Raw genomic sequence first — 19,460 nt, 5'->3', positions numbered from 1 at the left:
TTATTCCCCCAGAGGATCAGGGCAGGGAAAGAGAATGGAGTCTCTGAATCCAGACCAGTAACTGGCCAGCAATCTCCTAAACCAATGGAACCCATTTGTAAACGTGCCCCTAAGGAGGGAATAGAAATGATGGAACAGGCATGTGAAGAGTAGCTTCCTAGTGCAAGTAATCATTTATACTTTTTAAGCAAGAGAGAATGCATGTTTCAGTTCTTTTACTATATTTTATCATTTGTCTCTCTGTCTCTCAATAGACTTTTCCCCCCTTAGTGGAGAAAGGAGGTCTCTTGGAGAGTAGTTTTTGTAATAAAATGTAAATAAGAGGAATTTTTACATTGTGTCACATAGCAACTTAGGGCTGATTCTAGGGTTGGCTGGATAAAACTACAGTTCAGGGAGTGTCCATGTGACCGACCAAGGGCTACTGTGATTTCTGTTGAGGAAATTACTAATGTTATTAAATTGCTTTCTATTTTCCCCCTGGAGAGTGATTCCACAAGCATTTAAAAACCAGGCATAGGGGCAGCCCGGGTGGCGCAGCGGTTTAGCACCGCCTTCAGCCCAGGTCGTGATCCTGGAGACTTGGGATCGAGTCCCACGTCGGGCTCCCTGCATGGAGCCTGCTTCTCCCTCTGCCTGTGTCTCTGCCTCTCTCTCTTAATCCTCTCTGTGTGTTCTCATGAATAAATAAATAAAATCTTTAAAAAAAATAAAAATAAAAATAAAAACCAGGCATAGGGCAGCCCCGGTGGCACAGCGGTTTAGCGCCGCCTGCAGCCCAGGGTGTGATCCTGGAGACCCAGGATCAAGTCCCACATCGGGCTCCTTGCATGGAACCTGCTTCTCCCTCTGCCTGTGTCTCTGCCTCCCTCTCTCTGTGTGTATCTCATGAATAAATAAATAGATAAATCTTAAAAAAAAAAACAAAACAAAACAGGCATATGGGGTGCCTGGGTGGCTCAGTGGTTGAGCATCTGCCTTTGGCTCAGGTCGTGATCCCAGGGTCCTGGGATCGAGTCCTGCAACAGGCTCTCCACAGGGAGCCTGCTTCTCCCTCTGCCTATGTCTCTGCCTCTCTCTATGTCTCTCATGAATACAAACAAAAACAAAAACCCATGCATATTTGTCATATGGGTCCTTTAAACAGATTGGGCTTTCTGTTAAATATTGTCCCTCTCCTAATAATGTCTCTCTACATTGCCAAAAATCAACCAACAAATATTTACATTCACTGGAAGATTTGTGACCAGGTACAGGATTTTTTTTTTAAAAGATTAACTAATTTAACAGGTGATTGGCATTGATCTGAGAAATGTTTTCCTGCCATCCACCCCATTTCCAGTTCATTCGCTGACCTTAGGAAGTTACTTCCCTTCTCTATTCATTGCCCTACAAAAATCCAGGCTAAGGCTGAGCACTCAATTTGGACAAAATAAATGAGTTTCCTTTACAAACCCCTCTCCCCTGGGGCTTGGGAGGTGGGGGTGGGGTGGGGGTGGAGGAGTGAAGGGGGTGAGAGGGTGGAATAGGAGGGGCTAAAAGTACATAAAATGTGAGCATAATTCTGGCCTACCACCAAGATTTCCGTAACTTAAAAATATTTTTCTTAACAAAACCAACTCTCCCCACTTTGTTTCCTTCCCAACCAGGCACCTGTCCCATTACCTGCCTCACCATCCTCCAGAGAAGCACCTTAGAGAATCAGGATAAAAAGTTCTGTGTTTTCAAAATTTTCAAAGGAAAAGACTAAATCCAAAGATTGCTCAAGACAGGATGATAAAGTAGAGAGACAAGAGACTAAACAGGAGTAAAACTATGTTCATTGTTGATGAACAGCTCTGTTCACAACAACCAAACTGCGGAAACAACCCCCAAATTCCATCCACTGATGAACAGGTGACCAAAATGTGGCATATCCATACAGTGGGATACATTCATATATATTTTTTATCCTGCCACCACTTAAGAGTGATCTTCAGTTTCTATTCCTGAAAGGTAACCTGGTTAGGAAATGTATAAGTCCTAAACCGCGGGGCATGTTGAAACTAACCAAACCAGAGAGTTGAATCACCTCTTAAATGAGCGGCTAACAGGCGTGGTGGTGGTGGTGGTGGTGGTGGTGGTCTGATTGGCTCTTGTGGTAGGTACTAGGTACTCTAATGCCTTTTGTTTAGAGAATACAAATACATAATGGCTGGTGTGGCTGGAAGTAGGGATAGGAGATCTCTCTCTCTCTCTCTCTCACACACACACACACACACACACACACACACACACACACTTTGACTAGAGCCATAGGCCTCTCTTCATTTACCATTCTTGCTTTCCTTGAAAGAATGGCTCATCTCCACCAGGCCAATTTGCCTCGAAAAGCCCCCCGGATCTATGAAAATCCATGTGTATCATGACACTCAACATAGAAAAAGCCTGACAAGCTTATCTGTCACCATTTGAAGTGGCCATTAAACCAACTTCTTACTTTGAAAATTGGTATTTAAAAGGAAAAGAATTGAGCACGCATAGTGTCCTTTCAGGAGGAACTGTGTTTAAGGGTAGCCCCAACTGATGAGGGAAAGCTCTGCAAAAACAAAAACAAAAACAAAAACAAAAACAAAACAAAACAAAACTTAGTGATGTAAGCCAATTATTTCTCAATAATACTGGGGGATGGGAATGCCAGCTAATTCACAAGGGAGGGATGATAAACTTTAAAGTTTTATTTTCATCTCCTGATAGAATTATTGATACGGGAAAGAATGACTAGCTGGTACTGAAACCATCAGTGAATGATGGAGGAAAGCAGCAAAGCAGAGGTCAATGTTTCCCCTTCCAGATTATTCTCTGCAGGAAAGAAGGACAAACCTAACTGAATAATGGGGTATCAGACAACCGTCATCTTAATCCACAACCCATGATATTGAATTTTAACCAAGCCTTTAGATCTAATTTCCAGTGTACAAAAATTACAAAAGATAGGGAGAAAAGCTACATGATACCACAAGGAAGCAATCAGACAAATGCTGATAGTGGGATATTCTGCAAGACACATGGTTCTGTCTTCTCTACAAATCAATGTCCTGAGAAAGGTCTCGATTGAAAGAGAATTAAAAACAGATTTAATGTACGGTTCTGGATGGGAGCCTGGTTTGGATAAAGCATCTGCAAAGGATAATTTGGGAAATCTCAATATGACCAGGCATTAGGTGGTATTAAGAAATTGTAAATTTGGGTACATGTAATCACATGATTTCAGCTGTGTAGAAAAACATTATTCTTTTTCAAAGATGCAATTAAGTATTAAGTATTTAGGGGCAGAATGTCTTGATGCCCATAACTTTCTATAGAATATTTCACCATAAAAATAAAGTGAGCTAAAAAGAAATAACACCCATCACTTCACACCCATTGGACATCTATTATCAAAACCAGAAAGCTACAACTGTCAACTCCACAAGGATGTGGAGACACGGGAACCCTTTGTGTACCCTTGGTAAGAGTATAAATTGATGCAGCTGCTATGGAAAATGGTATGGCAGTTCTGCAAAAATTAAACATACAATTACCATATGACCCAGCAATTCCAGTTCTGGGTGTACATCTAAAAGAACTGAAAGTAAGGACTCAAAAAGATGTTTATACATCCATGTTCATAGCAGCATTATTCACAGTAATCAAAAGTGGAAGCAACACAAGTGTCCATGGGTGGATGAATAAATAAAATACTGTTCAGCGTGAAAGAGGAGGGAGACTCTAATACCTGCTACAATATGGATGAACCTTGAGGACATTATGCTGAGTGAAATAAACCAGTCACAAAAGGGCAAATGCTATCGGATTGCACTAACATGAGGTACCTAGAATTCATAGAAACGGTAAGTAGAAGGGTAGTTGCCAGGGGCAAGGGGAGGAGGAACAGGGACTTTTTGTTTTAAGGGCTTTAGAGTTTTACTTGCAGATGACAAAAGAAGCACTGGCAATGGACAGGGCTGAGGGTTGCATAACAATGTGGATATACTTAATGCCACTGAGCTGTATGCCCAAAAAAGGTTAAAACAGTCAATTTAATGTTATATATGTTTTCCCACAATTAAAAAAAGTATGAGGGCACCTGGGTGGCTCAGTGGTTGAGCATCCCCTTTGTTGTGATCCTGGTGCCCTGGGATGGATTCCTGAATCGGGTTCCCCACGGGGAGCCTGCTTCTCCCTCTGCCTATGTCTCTGCCTCTCTCTGTCTCTCATGAATAGAGGATTTAAATTTTTTTTTAATTTGATAAAAATCAAAGAAAAAGAAATAAAAAACACCCTCTCCCTGAAGAACAGGTCAATCAATATGGAACACTCAAACCAATGATCCACTCCATGGTAGCATCCTGTCCCATAAACACTAACCAAGACAGAAATGAATCTATATGATCTCAACTCCTTCAAAGTGTTTTTGCTGTTTAGTTATTTACATGCATTGGTAGAGAAGGTCAGTGGTTTAGAGCAAGTTTTACTACAGTGTTCACTTCTTGCCTACCTTCCTCCTGTATAATTACACACAGTTGCCCTCATCCCAACAAATGCACTTGCTCTTGTCACCTTTATAACAAAAAGCAAAGTTAAACAATGCACATATTTAAACTGTATTCACCTACTTGTGCTCTTCCCGCCCCCTCTAGATCACCCAAATTTGGAGAACGTATTACCTGACAACATCATTTGGTAGCATACACATCCATCCTTCTAACAAAGCCAAATTACAGAGTCGGGGTGGGGAGAGAATAAAAGAGCATGACAATTTATTCTTCATGTCAATGATCAAGTATCCTCCTTTAAAATGGGAAATATATGATGACATTCGACAAAAAGAAAAGTCTGAAGGATAGGCCATTGTTCCCGAAATAAAACCATGATAATGGCAGGCAATCACTTACAGTGCCTGCCTGGCTTTCTAATTACCCCACCGAAGGCAGGAGCCCGCAATATTTCAGTTGCTTTCCAAGAATTTGTCTTTGGCATTATTAACACAGACAGCTGAGCAGGTTATCAGACTAAGAAAGAAATCCTTGGTGCAGACTTTAATTACAGGTTATTTCAGCTGAACGCTGACTTAAAAGTTCCAATAAAGCGAATCTAAAATGACATAGATGTTGGCTGAGAAATTCCAGGTGATTTCTAAGTCCGGTGGGATAAAGAAGGATGCTTAAATCTGAGGGACAAAAGGGTCCAAGAGCACCCAGGAGCCCTGAACATTCCATTTAGCATTCTTTCGACAGTTAGCTGGGACTGGGACATAGCAGTTACATTAAGGAGAGATCCACATTCTCACCAAAGAGACGCAGGTAAAAGAAAGCCAGCCAAGAGCCTGAAATGGATTGAGTCCAATTTTATCTTTTAGAAAAGCTGGGAAAACCTTGTGATTGAGTTCATTCATTCAACAAACATTTCCTGAGCCCTTGCTATCTAGGAGCAATCGTGCATAATAGGATACAAAAATGGGGAAGGAAATATTAATAAGATGAGCTCCAGTTTCAAGAAGCCAGTGGAAGCCACAAAATGCAGAGTAGAATGTAGATGTCCAATGGAAAGAAAGACGGGGAAGTATAGCCGTCAGGATCTTGGCAGGCAATGGATGGCACCCTGGCAGCCTCACACCAGGTCATGGAGGAGAGTTTAACAGAGACTCAATTTACAGAGCGTAAGTAGGGTTAGGGAAACCTACAAGGCTCAGTGTTACACCCTGAGTCTGGTGACAGCCACAAGCCATTACCTCCCTTTGGCTGATGGGCTACAGGATGGGCCAGTTACTGGAAATGCTGAAAGAAAACTGGAGAAGGCCACAAAATAGGAATCGTGGCCTTCAAAAGAAAGAAACAGACAACCTGCCATGATCCCACGAGGTATCCCAAATACCCCAACCTCTTTCTCCTCCCACATTCTCATCTCCTGCTGGTCACTTCTCTTTGGCTGAGCCAAATTAGAAGCCAGAGAGACAAGAAAGCCCTTTGGTACAGCCCACGGAATAGGCCAACAGGCCAGAGAAGGCTGAAGTGGGGGGCTCTGGAGATACAACTATCTGGCTGAACATCCAGCCCGGGAAGCTTCCTGGTGAAAAAGGGGGCTTGGTTGGGCTCAGAGGTGGAAATTTTATGCACAGGGGAAATAAGAAGGGCATTTCTAGAAGGGGAGTAGCAAGAGTAAAGACCAAGTAATTGGAAAATATGGAGTCATTCAGTTCCCCTGCAATGTTGAGCAGATGAGAGAAAATCTTAAAGATTTTAAGGTAGAACCACAGCTGAAGACTTGGGCACTCCAGGCCAGGTCAAGGATCTGGGACACGATTCAAAGAAGATGGAGATTTAGTGAAGGCTCAACTCAAGTTTACAGTCTGAATTGTATCTGCCCCAAAATTCATACAGTGAGGTACTATCCACCCCTTACCCTGGGACCTCAGAATGTGATACAGGGTCTTTACCAAAGTGATTTGATTAAAATGGGGCTATTAGGGCCCTAATTCAGTAATGACTGGTGTCCTTATAGAAAGGCAATTTAGACCTGGGCATGTACAGAGCCAAGAAAGAATGTGAAGACATGGGGAGAAGTCAGAACTCTTACCTACAAAAAGCCAGCAGGTAAAGTCACAGTTCTGTCCTTTCTAGGTCTCATGTGTGGTATGAGTCTAGAAACTTCTACCATCTGTTTGGGTTCACTCCACCAAAAAGCCCTCCATTCCACTCCACCATCAGAGGGCTCTGATGGATCCTTGTCAGTTGGCTCACCAGAAGGTACCACATCATATAGGTTCAGCCACTAACAAATTTGGAAATGGAGCTCATAAAAGCTGGTCCAGAGACCTGGGTCCCAACTTCACTGTTGATGGTTTTCTTTGAGTTGGATCTTGCTGTTTACTGATGTTGTATACAGCACTTTTCAGAGCAAGCAGGCCACATCTGTGGATATTCTTTGATCACAGGTTTTGTTGCTGCGCTCCTGGGAACCTGTTGGACTTTACTAATGACTCAGCTGTCACTGAGGAAAACCGTCGAGATTCCAAGCGAGGGCCCCAGATTGTTTTTCCCTTGGTTTCCCTCACTGTATCCTCCCCACCATCCACTCGCTTCTCTTGTCTTTCTTTGCACTGCTAGTGCCAGCGCTCCCACTGCTGGTCTCCTCCCTGCCTGTGGGCATTACACATGCCCACTCTCAGAGGCTGCTCTCCTCTGGACTTTACCTGCTCTCAGGAAGCTGGAAGGACTAGATACCCCCAACTCCTACCCTGGCCCAGGAGCAAAGCCTGTGGTCTCAGCAGCTTCAAACCCTCAGGGGCACAGTCTAAGGCAATGGTCACCACAACAACTAGGACTCCATTTGGGGGAGAGAGGAAGAGATGCAGGAGGAGAAGCACTTTCTTGAACCAGTCATTTCCATTCAGCCATGACTACTTTGGGGAGGTGAAGCCATGAGGGTCTTTGCTTGAGATTAAGTTTTTGCACCAGCCAACAATAACTGAAGGATGGGAAATGTCTCTCAACTATTCACCCCCCTCCCCTGCTCCAGTCCCTTCCTTCTGCATCCTCTATTTCTTAGAGAGCATCGCCTTCTGAGAGGGCAGATTCAGGGTCGTCCTTTACTTGTAAACCACAATTATAAAAAATTACAATAGCTATCACTGACTAATGGCCTACTATTGAGGTCTTTTAGAGACAGCATCTCACAGCAACTCTGCAGGAAAGGCATTATGAGCCCCTTTTTATGAGGCTCAGATGTGCCCACAGCCACACAGCTAGTTTGTGGCAAAGCCAGGGTTCAATCCCCAGGTGCGTCTGACCCCAGAGCCCACCCTAGTCATGCATGAGAATTACCCAACAAATGTCAAGAAAGTGTAGACTCCTGGGCCCCATACCAAACCTACTAAATCTCAGTGTCCCAGACCAGGCTCAGGAAGCTGTATTTTATTTTTTAGACAAGTTCCCCAGGTAAAGCTAATGCCGCTGGCCTGAGGACCGGCTCTCATCAGACCACGATGCCTTTCTGGGAAACTACCTGGGCCCAAGAAGGCAACAATGAAAGGTCTTCATTATCGTCATCCTCCTCCTCCTCTTCCTCAACCTAATTACTCCAGGGGTGACAGGAATTGAGACCAGAGCAGAGAAAGAACAGGAAGTACATGGGGCCTCTTTTTAGTGAATTATGTGCCTCTCCTTCAGGTAAAGGCTGTGTGTCACTCCAAAGGGACCCCACACTTTTCAGGCCTTCCAGATCTAAATGAGAAACTGCAGAGGAAGGGGAAGAGAGACAGAGTAAGTAGAACGAAGGGGAACACATACATCAGGGGTGCGTGTGTGTGTGTCACTTCCTGCTGTGGTTCCTGTGTGCCCCATAATGTCCCTGAAAGGAAGCTGATCCATTAACTGAGAAGGGCTGTCCCATGTCCCCCATCAGGGCACTTATTCATACATAGTTCAGCCTCTGCTCCTATTCTCCAGAAAAACTGCCAATAATTGAAATTCAAGTGGCAGCCCGGTTTGGCCCCTAGCGGTAATGGATTAAGAATAAGAACAGGATGCATCGACAGGCTCACTTTTCCAGAGGCAGCTGTGGCTCAGTCTCCCGCCTCCCTCCCCCCCCCAGCCCCCCGCCCCCCCCCCCCCCCCCCCCCCGGTTTCCTCAATTTCCCTCTTTGTGAAGGGACCAGCAAGCTAGCCTTCTGGCTGCTGAGCAGAAGGTCAACTTGCTAATAAGGCTGAGATCAGAGGTCGGGCCTCAAATAAGCAAAGTTCCCTTGGCTTGGTTCTAAGGTCACAGACAGGCCCCCCAAATCCTGCCACCTGGTCATAAAAGAAAGCAGCCAGAGTGTAGACAGATCAAAACAAATCTATCACCACTGGTGGAAAGAGCCAATCGGGTGAATGATGACGAATGGTGGTTCAGTAGCATCTTTGATTTGAAAGACGCGGCATCAGAAATGACCTCACGACACCTAATCAGTTCCAGAAAAGGACTTTGTTCTCCAGGAGGCAAGGTAGGAGATCAAAGCATTTCTTGCTCATCATCATTTAGCATTAATTACTTGTTAAGTAACCTGACCCAGACCCAGTACCGCTCCCTACCTCGCATCCTGACAGCCTCAACGAGCACCCTTGATCTTTCAACCCAACCCACATGAAATTGGGAGCAAGCCGACTGCAAACCTGGGAACAGAGAGACCCTGGGCGGCCCAGGCAGTCAGTCGTTCACTTAACTTCTCCTTTTCCTGTTAACTTTTTAACCCCACCAGCCAGGAAATGCTTACATATAACGGCATGCCTCCCCCACCACCACCACCACATTTCACTGAGTTCCTCAGATCTAGGGATTAAAGCCTCATTATTCACAAGCTGTGTGGCCCAAGGCATACCTGTGTCCCTCTCTGAGTTCCCAGTCTCAACTGCACCCAGAGATAACACTATCCACACTTCCCAGCATCGTTGTAAGGATCAAATAAGAGATAAAAAAGACATCTAAAGATTGATGCCTACATTGAGGAGGAGTACTCAGGGGGTTTTGGCTGTACCGGCAATAATTTATTTCTAGAGCTGAGTAGGGGGCCATGGTATACATTATTACATTATTTACATCTTTTTATGGCTCTAAAATAATGTACGGTAAACACTATGAGTTGAATACTATCCCCCACCTCCCCACACATACCAAATTCTTACATGAAAGCCCTAACCCCCATACACCTTGGAATGTGAGTAGCTGGGGATAAAGTCTTTCAAGAAGTAACGAAGTTAGGGATGCCTGGGTGGTTCAGTGGTTGAGTGTCTGCCTTTGGCTCAGGTCGTGATACCGGGGTCCTGGGATCGAGTCCCACATCAGACTCCCTGCATGAGCCTGCTTCTCTTTCTGCCTATGTCTCTGCCTCTCTCTGTATCTCTCATGAATAAATAAATAAAATCTTAAAAGAAAAGAGGAAGTAATGAAGTTAAAATGGGGTCATTAGGGTGGGTCCTGATTCAGCATGACTGGTGTCTTCTAAGAGGAGATTAGAACACAGACACACAGACGACAAACCATGTGATGATACACAGAGACAACGGCTATCAACAAGCCCAGAAGACAGTCCCCAGAAGAAATAGATCATGCCAACTGACATCTTGTTCTCAGACCTCTGGCCTCCAGAACTATGAGAAAATGAACATCTGTCCTGGAAGCCACACACACAGTTTGTGGTACTTTGTGATGGCAGCCCTTGCAAAATCAGGATAAACTTAAATGAGTTTGAGAAATCCTAAAGCAAGTTGAAAAGAAAAAGACGGTGCTACAATGGCTCTCATAAAAAAGACAGATAATAAGCACTGGCAAAGACGTAGGTATAAACTGAAAGTCTCATACATTGCTGGTAGGAATGTAAAAGGATGCGGCTACCCCGGAAAAGTCAGGCCATTCCTCAAAAAACTAAACACAGGGTTACCACATGATTAGTCAATTCCACTTCTTATGTGCCAACCCAAGAAATGAAAACACGTGTCCATATACATACTTGTGCACAAATGTCACAGCATCATTATTCACAACAGCCAAAAGGTAGGAACAGCCCAAATGTCCATCAGCTGGTGAATGGATAAATGAAGTATGGTATATACACACAGTAGAATATTATTTGGTCATAAAAAGGAATGAAGGGCAGCCCGGGTGGCTCAGTGGTGCCGCCTTCAGCTCAGGGCATGATCCTGGAGACCCGGGATCAAGTCCCACATCGGGCTTCCTGCATTGGGCCTGCTTCTCTCTCTGCCTGTGTCTCTGCCTCTTTCTCTCTGTGTCTCTCATGAATAAATAAATAAAATATTTTTTAAAAATTAAAATTAAAAAATTAAAAAAATAAAAATAAAAAGGAATGAAGTACTGACAGATGCTACAATGTGGATGAAGCTTAAAAATATTATACTAAGTGAAAGAAGCCAGTCACAAAAGGTCAGGTATTGGATAATTCCATTTATGTGAAATGTCCAGAACAGGCAAATCCATAGAGATAGAGAGATTAGTGGTTGCTGGGGACTGGCGGAAGGGGAAGATTTAGGGGTTGGGCGGGGGGGAACTGACACCTGATGGGATTTCTTTCAGAGGGTATGAAAATGTTCTAAAATTAGATTGTGGAATAGTTGCATAACTCTTTGAATATACTGAATATACTAAAAAGTGAGTTGTACACGTTAAGTGAGAGAACTTTATGGTAAGCAAATTATATTTGTTTTATTATAAGATGTCAAAAAAAAAAAAAAAAAACCCATACTAGTATCCCCAAAGTATTGTGACATAGTGAATGCTCTCCTTTCACCCTTCATCAGCCTAAGGCTCCAGTCTATCCCCTCTCCAGATTTGATGATACGAGCCATACGACCTTGTGTACAGACCAGTGCTTGTACACCAATCCTCCAGGAAAATCTTAGATAAGGGTTACTCCCCCCAGGAGCCTGCTTCCAATTTCCAGCGCTTTGAAGGAAGGAGGCAGAGGCTTGATGATTTTTGGTTTGGTTTGTTTTTTTAATGACTATAAGCCTCGGGGTACCTCGGTGGCTCAGTGGTTGAGGATCTGCCTTCAGCTCAGACCATGATCCTAGGGTCCTGGGATCAAGTTCTACATCAAGCTCCCCGCAGGGAGCCTGCTTCTTTTGCTGCCTATGTCTCTGCCTCTCTCTCTGTGTCTCTCATGAATAGATAAATAAAATCTTAAAAAAAAAAAAATAATGCCTATAGGCCTCTCCAGTATAAACTGGATGGTCTCAGGCACAGAGCACAGGACACATTGGTAGTAGATTTCCTCCAGAGAAGCACACTTGGACTCCTCCATTAATTCTGAGATTATAGTGGGTAGTGGCAAGTTTGTTTTTTAAAAGCCTGTGTTCTGCAAACCCTGATCTCTCCCCCAGAGCATCTTCCCCTGAGAGGGAAGCAGGCAGTGAGGCAAAGCCACGGTTTCCTCTTCAGGTTCAGAGTAGTCATGGGGCCTGGCTGGGTTGCTGCAAGGTGCTATGTTTGCAAGTACAGTTTGTGGTCTCAGAAATGGCAGTTGTATTTATTGCCCATGTAGAGGAAAGCAAACATTAAAACCCCATATGCTCCTACAGATCGAGATACAAAAGGCAGGAGCTATGAAGGCAAATCCCTTTTTTGTTTCTATCATCACCTAAATTCCCACTAAGCTTCAAAGAGAATCAGAAGTAATAGGGATTCCTTCTCCCCAGCAATTCCACATTTAGGAATATACCCTGAGAAGATAATCAAACAAAGGTGGAAGGAATAACCCAGAACATCAATGTCCAACAGAAATATAAAGTGAGCCACACATGTACATTTACATTTTTTGTAGCCACATTTAAAAAGGCAAAAAGAAAAAGCTGAAATTAATATTCATAATCCATTTTGTCTAACCAATATATCCAAAATACTATCATTTCAACTAGAGTTGCCAGATGTAGCAAATAAAAATATAGTATACCCAGTTAAATTTCAGATGAACAATGAATAATCTTTTTCAGTGTAAGTGTATCCCATGTGATATGTGGGCTGTACTTATACTTAAAAGTTTTACTTGTTTACCTGAAATTCAAATTTAAATAGGCATCCTTTTTAAAATCCAACAACCCTAATTTCAACTGCAATCAATACAAAAAATTAATTAATGAGCGGGATGCATGGGTGGCTCAGTGGTTGAGTGTCTGCCTTTGGCCCAGGGCATGATCCTGGGGTCCTGGGATGGAGTCCTGCATCAGGCTCCCTGCATGGTGCCTCCTTCCTCCTTTGTCTGTGTCTCTGCCTCTCTCTTTGTGTCTCTCATGAATAAATAAACAAAATTTTTCAAAAAGAATAATTAACGGGCAGCCTGGGGGGCTCAGTGGTTTAGCACCGCCTTCAGTCCAGGGTGTGATCCTGGAGACCAGGGATCGAGTCCCACGTCAGGCTCCCTGCATGGAGCCTGCTTCTCCCTCTGTCTGTGTCTCTGCCTCTCTCTCTCTCTGTGTATCTCTCATGAATAAATAAATAAAATCTTAAAAAAAAAAAAGAATTAACAAGTAAAATTTTACAGTGTTCTTTGCAGTAAGGCTTTGAAACCTGCTGCGTATTTTATACTTCTGGCACATCTCAATTTGGGCTTGCCATATTTCAAGTGCTCAAAAGCCATAGAGCTAGCAGCTACCATTCTGGACAGCACAGATTTAGAATGTTCCTCTAAATGTTTCCCATGACAGAAAAAAAAAATCAGAAAAAACATCCATCAGTGAAGAGGCTGCTTAAGTTAAAACTAACATTTAAAGAGCACTCACTACTGGTCAGTCCTTGTCCTAAGAACTTTGCATGCATTGTTCTATTTTTTCTTTTTATAGTTAACCAGAAACAAATTCAACAATGCATTGTCTCATCTAGTGTCTCATCTAGTGTCTCATCCAGTCACAACATTTGAAGTAGGTGCTACTATAACCCTATTTTACAGACAAGGAAAGTAAGGTTCAGGGAGTTTCTATAACTTGCCTAAGAAAGTGGTGAGGCTAAGTGTGGACAAATGGATTGATACATACATGTCCCACCCTAGCATAGACTGTGGAAGAAGACTGGTTTTCTCTGGATAGTGGACTCGAGATGGATACTGGTTAACAGTTTAGTCTCTGCTGTCACATAAACTAGTCATCTTGCCCTCGGCTCTACCAAGAGCCCTCACAATTGATTTGACCTTTGCCAGCCTCAGTTTCCTTATCTGTAAAATGAGAATCGCAAGTGTCTGCCTCACAGGGTTATTGGAGTCTAAGAAAGGTGAGGGATGCAGACAACGAGGTAAAGCCACCTGCTCCTGGTAAGTACTCAGTGATGTTATTCTCGTTCCCCCCAGCGTCTTTGTACTTTCCTACTTGATTAGACATCTTCATGGTGAGCATCAATCAGTTTTAAAAGAGAAAAAAAGTTAACTTTCAAAAGAAAGGGAACAGCCCTTGACGCACCTGGAGGAAAAAGAGAAGGAAAGAAGAAAAGAAAGGAGAGAGGGAAGAAGGGATAGAAGTCACCTAAGGATAGGGAAAAGTGAGGCATCACTTGCCCCACAGTTTTCTGAGTGACCACCAGAGGGCACTGCCTGAAAAACAAAAACTTGGAATGGACAAATCACCAAAACCATTCATCTTAATTAGGGTGCCTTCTGCCAGGAGTCTTCACTGCAAAGCTGCCAACATTCATCTTACAGAAGATGTGAAAGGCAGTGGGATTGGTATCCCAGCTGCGGGCGATCTGTGTCTTACCTTTGGAGTCTTCTTTGGCCAAGTGACTACAGGGACCCCAGTGATGGCCAGACTGGGGTCGTCATCCGCGTGCTCCTTCAGGACATTCTGTGGCCAAACAAAGGAGCCATATTAGCCCACAGTAGAGGGGAGGTCCCTGAAGGAGGCTAAGACCAAACCTAACCCAATAAAAGACAGAGCCCTCTATAGAGTCAATCACCAAACACAGACTCAGTAGAAATCAAGTCACCGGGCTTCCTCAGATGCCACAAGACATGCAATATCCTCCTTTCCAAAATTTTTTTAAAAAGCATATCACACACCTCCTTATGACTACCATGAATATATTGCTCACTGATCACATTTATGATAATCAAACATTTGTCTAGAGCACCATGGACTCTCATGCATACAATCTCATTCAATCCTTACCGAGTACACTGGAAGTGCGCTGGGTGGTGCACTACAATGCCCTAAGGTACATAAACTCAACTATGTATGCAGAGAAACAAAAACCAAAACCAAACACAAGGTCTTGACACCTGTGAGATCGCTTTTCTTCCATCGGCCAGCAAGCCATGTTTCTTCTAATCTTGGCATGTAAAGACATGTCATCGCTTATTACAACGTGGGCCATAAATACAAGTAGATCCTTCATCTGATTTAACCAAGGATGGAGTCATCTGACCAAATGCTGGCAGAAAAGTGGGCTGTGAGACATATTCCCAGCTTGTGTGAGGGTCTTCCACACGGCACACTGTGTTCACATCTTTGTGGGTAGTTTGAAGACTTTTCAAGGGTAATTCTGACTCTACCAGATTTTGTCCTAATGTGGTGGCTCATTTTAGAACTTCATCCATGTGTTGCTACTCCACGGAGTTATCCTTTAGAGGTGAGGCAATCAAGGCTCAGAAAGACTCAAAGGACTTGGATCCTGGCCCAGACCAGGAGGATAGAGCCCCTGAACCCCACTCTCTGGCACCAGACTTCCCACCCCATGACCACTTCACACATCGGTTTTTTTTATTGCATCCACAGTGTGCCATGAAAAAGCATTAAGGGATAGACAGATCTGCCACTGGGCTATCCTGACTTTGACCATTAATTTTTGGATTGCACAAAAACATTCCTGCAGGACCATCTAAAAACAGAAAAAGTTGCACAGTAGAACTTAATAGGAAGAGCAGAAGAGTTCAAAAGAGAAATGTAGATAAAGATTATTTTAACTTAAAAAAAGAGATTATTTTAACTCACTTTCCCTAATCTATTCACCGGAAATGAATCCAACTTACTTCTTATTTATTCTATTGTCTTAGTTTTCTCATCATCCTGTGGTTACCACATTTTTCAAAATGTGCCTACTACGCCAAATCCACCTGCAGAACTTTCCTCTGCCCATGGGAGGTAGCAAATACGACAGTGATCAAGAGTCAAACTCGGGGCTGTCTGGGTTCAATTCTCAGTCCATATAGCTCTCTTCAAGTCCAGTATCAATGTCACTGATTTATAAATGCTGTTTATAAACGTCTCGGTTCACTGCTATATCCCTCATCTTGCACAATGACTAACCTACACTAAGCCTCAAGTAAATAACTTAAAAAAATAATAAAACCACAAATCCCCAAAGAGGGATTTTCTACAAAATCCTTGACCAGTATTCCTCAAATCTGTTAAAGTAAAAAAACAACAACCAAAAAAGGTCTGAGAAACCATCACAGCCAAGAGGAGCCCTAAGGAGACATTACAAATACACAGGGCTATCGTGGGTGGGACCCTGAAATAGATATACAACACTTGGTAAAAACTCAGGAAATGTGAATAAACTCTAAACTTTAGTTAGTAGTAATAATGTATCAATGTTAGATTAATTGTAACCAATGTACTCCACTAATATACCATGTTAATCCTAGAGTAAACTGGGGCAGGGTGGGGGGTGGATAAGTGGAAACTCTCTGTAGTATCTGAATTTTCCTGTCCATCTAACACCATTCTGAAACGTAAAGTCCTATCATAAGAAGCAATTTTTTTTAAGTAGGCTCGAGCATGGAACCCAACGTGGGACTTGAACTCACAACCCCAAGATCAAGACCTGAGTGGAGATCAAGAGTCGGACATTCAACCGACTGAGCCACTCAGGTGCCCCCTAAAATGTCAATCAGACAGTAGTAACAGCTGCCATAAAGGACAATGGGATTATTAGGCTGCCAATTTTTCTAACATGGATGTAGCATATTTAACAAGAAATACAATATAAGGGAACCAAGAATATAAGCATGATTCAGCTCCAGTGTGGACCTCACATGGGGCATGAAAGATGCTATCGAATGTTTGGGGCAGTGGGAAGGATCCATGCCTGGGGGGAGGAGTGTTTCATCACTGACATTGTTTAGAATTGCCAATTCCCAATGAGGATAAAAAGCCGATGAATTTATCAGTTTTGGTTTTGAATTAAATAGAGGCATTGCACCCATTAGTACATGCACCCAAGTGAGCCATTCCCACTTGGTCCACCACACAAGGTAGGTGGGACTGGCTAGGTGAGAAGTTAAATGGAACCATCAGGAGGCAGACACCACATATGTCGTCAAATGAATATATAAAAGTAGGATGTAGTGAGTGCTTGCTCTGTGCTGGGCACCAAGATAAAAACGCCATATCTACTATCTCATCCAACCCCCTTGACCCCACTGTGAGATGGACCACCATCATTTCCAGATGAGAATACTGGGGCCTAGGGCGTGCGAGAACAGTCCAAGACCACTCAGCCGGTAGAGGGTGGAGACCCCGCCTTTTCACAACCTGTGCTCTAACTATGGTGTTACTCAACCTTAACCTTCAAGAAGAGAGGGGGCCACGTTCCTAGCAATATGACTCACAACAGCCAAATGATACTTGAAAACAACCTAAGCGTCCATCAGTGTGGATGGATGGATAAATAATATGTGATCTATCCACACAAGAGAATATTACTCTGCCCGAAAAAGGAAGGAAATCATGACATATACTGTAATGTGGATGGACTGGAGGATATTCTGTTGAGTGAAATAAGCCAGACACAAAAGGCCAAATAGTGCATGATTCCACTTATATGAGGTGCCTAATGTAGTCAGAGTCATACAAGCATAAAACAGAGTAGTGGCTGCCAGTGGCTGAGGGAGGGAGAAGCAGGGAGTTGTTTAATGCATGGTGGTGATGGCTGCACAACAGGGTGAATATACTTAATGCCACTGAACTCGGGTAGCCCCGGTGGCTCAGCGGTTTAGCACCGCCTTCAGTCCAGGGCCTGATCCTGGAGACCCGGGATCGAGTCCCAGGTCAGGCTCCCTGAATGGAGCCTGCTTCTCCCTCTGCCTGTGTCTCTGCCTCTCTCTCTCTCTCTCTCCTCTCTGTGTGTCTCTCATGAATAAATAAAATAAAATCTTAAAAAAAATGCCACTGAACTAGACACTTAAAAATGGTTAAAATAATAAATTATATGTTATGTATAATTGGCTACAATTTTTAAAAATTTTGTGTGTGTTTTATTTTTAAGTAATCTCTACACCCAACATCGGACTATAACTCATGACCCTGAAATCAAGAGTCACAGGCTCTTCCAACTGAGCCAGCCAGGTGCCCTGCCCTTACCACAATTTTTTTAAAAAGGGAGGAGAGAATGGAGCAAAGCAGTCTCTTTCTAAGGAATGGACTCAGAAGTTCTAAAAATTACCCACAGGAGACCTGACATCTCACTAGTTAAGCCATTACTGTTATGCCTTTGACAACACTGATTCTAGAGTCTGAAGACCTGGGTTCAAGTTTTACAACTTGCAGACTGTATGACCTTGAGGAAGCCACAGCTTAGAACAGTGATATCACTAACCTTGACTTTACTCCATGAAGTGAGGTGTGATTTTACTACCATTCTTTGGAGCATTTATTGGGTGCTTGCTCTGAACTAATTCCCTCTGTGGGATAGAGCTGATTCTCTCCCTTTCACAAAAGCAGAAACTGAAGTGCAGAGGGGTTATTTGATTTGCCCAAGGTCACACATCTGGGTCTGGGAGGTGATAGATCCTGACACTGACCAGATCCATCTAACTATAAGCCCAGTTAGTAACACTGGGTGATAAAGCCTCAGTATACCATTCCAGCAACCTCTGGAGCTGATCTATACTCCATTATTTTTTTTTCTATACTCCATTATTAAAAAAATACAACACCTAGGAGACAATCTGGGCTCACATTCACCATCCAATTAACAAATACAGAAGTGAGTCATCCTCGCCTATTCCTCGCAAGACAGAGAACTAATTCAGCCACTAACTCTACAAAGCATTTTTCAAAGTTTGCCCCAATCACAAAAGGGAAGACCCACGTATGCCCAATGTGGGCTTGAATAAGCATAAAATTTTGTTGACATTTCATGGTTCTTAATAATCCACATGAATTTCACACCCTCTTCTACAATACATCAGGGTTTTGTTGTTGTTGTTGTTGTTGTTGTTGTTGTTGTTTTAAAGATTCTAGGGACGCCTGGGTGGCTCAGTGGCTGAGCGCCTGCCTTCGGCCCAGGGCGTGATCCTGGAGACCCAGGATCGAGTCCCACATCGGGCTCCCGGCATGGAGCCTGCTTCTCCCTCTGCCTGTGTCTCTGCCTCTCTCTCTCTCTGTGTTTCTCGTGATTAGATGAATAGAATCTTTTTCTTTTTTATTTATTTATTCATGAGAGACACAGAGAGAGAGGCAGAGACACAGGCAGAGGGAGAAGCAGGCTCCATGCCGGGAGCCCGATGTGGGACTCGATCCTGGGTCTCCAGGATCACGCCCTGGGCCGAAGGCAGGCGCTCAGCCACTGAGCCACCCAGGCATGCAGGCCTAGTTTAAAAAGGGCAAATGCAGGACACCTGGGCAGCTCAGTCAGTTAAGTGTCTGCCTTTGGCTCAGGTCATGATCTTGGGGTCCTGGGATCAAGCCCTGCTTCAGGGTCCCTGCTCAGTGGGGAGCCTGCTTCTCCCTCTCCTTCTGCTGCTCCCTCTGCTTGTATTCTCATGGTGTCTGTCAAAGAAAGAAAGAAAATCTCTTAGAAAACAAATAAATAAAGGTAGCAAATGCTGCCTTCCAACCTACTAACCTTTTGTGGGAATGAAAGTTCCACCTAATCTGATTTTTCAGAAGAAATCAAAGATCCAGAGTTTTACTTTAAATTGCTTAAATATTGGCAACTGGTTGAAAAATTTAAAAGCCAAA

At 43.5% G+C, this 19,460-nt stretch overlaps 1 protein-coding gene across 17 annotated transcripts in view; it reads right to left on the bottom strand.

Moving 5' to 3' along the window:
- The window catches only part of KDM2B (lysine demethylase 2B), a 121,189-nt gene that overhangs the window by 33,769 nt on the left and 67,960 nt on the right, over positions 1–19,460 (bottom strand). For all 17 annotated transcript variants that reach the window (XM_072802433.1, XM_072802436.1, XM_072802429.1 and 14 more), the window contains one exon: positions 14,253–14,339. In XM_072802433.1, the coding sequence (XP_072658534.1) occupies positions 14,253–14,339 (87 nt within the window). The remainder of the gene's footprint in view (positions 1–14,252; positions 14,340–19,460) is intronic.

Source organism: Canis lupus, chromosome 27 (assembly GCF_048164855.1).
Source record: "Canis lupus baileyi chromosome 27, mCanLup2.hap1, whole genome shotgun sequence".
In the NCBI taxonomy this organism is placed as follows: Eukaryota; Metazoa; Chordata; class Mammalia; order Carnivora; family Canidae; genus Canis; species Canis lupus.
The sequence above is the reverse complement of the archived record's forward strand: the minus strand, read 5'-3'. Positions and strand labels throughout refer to the sequence as shown.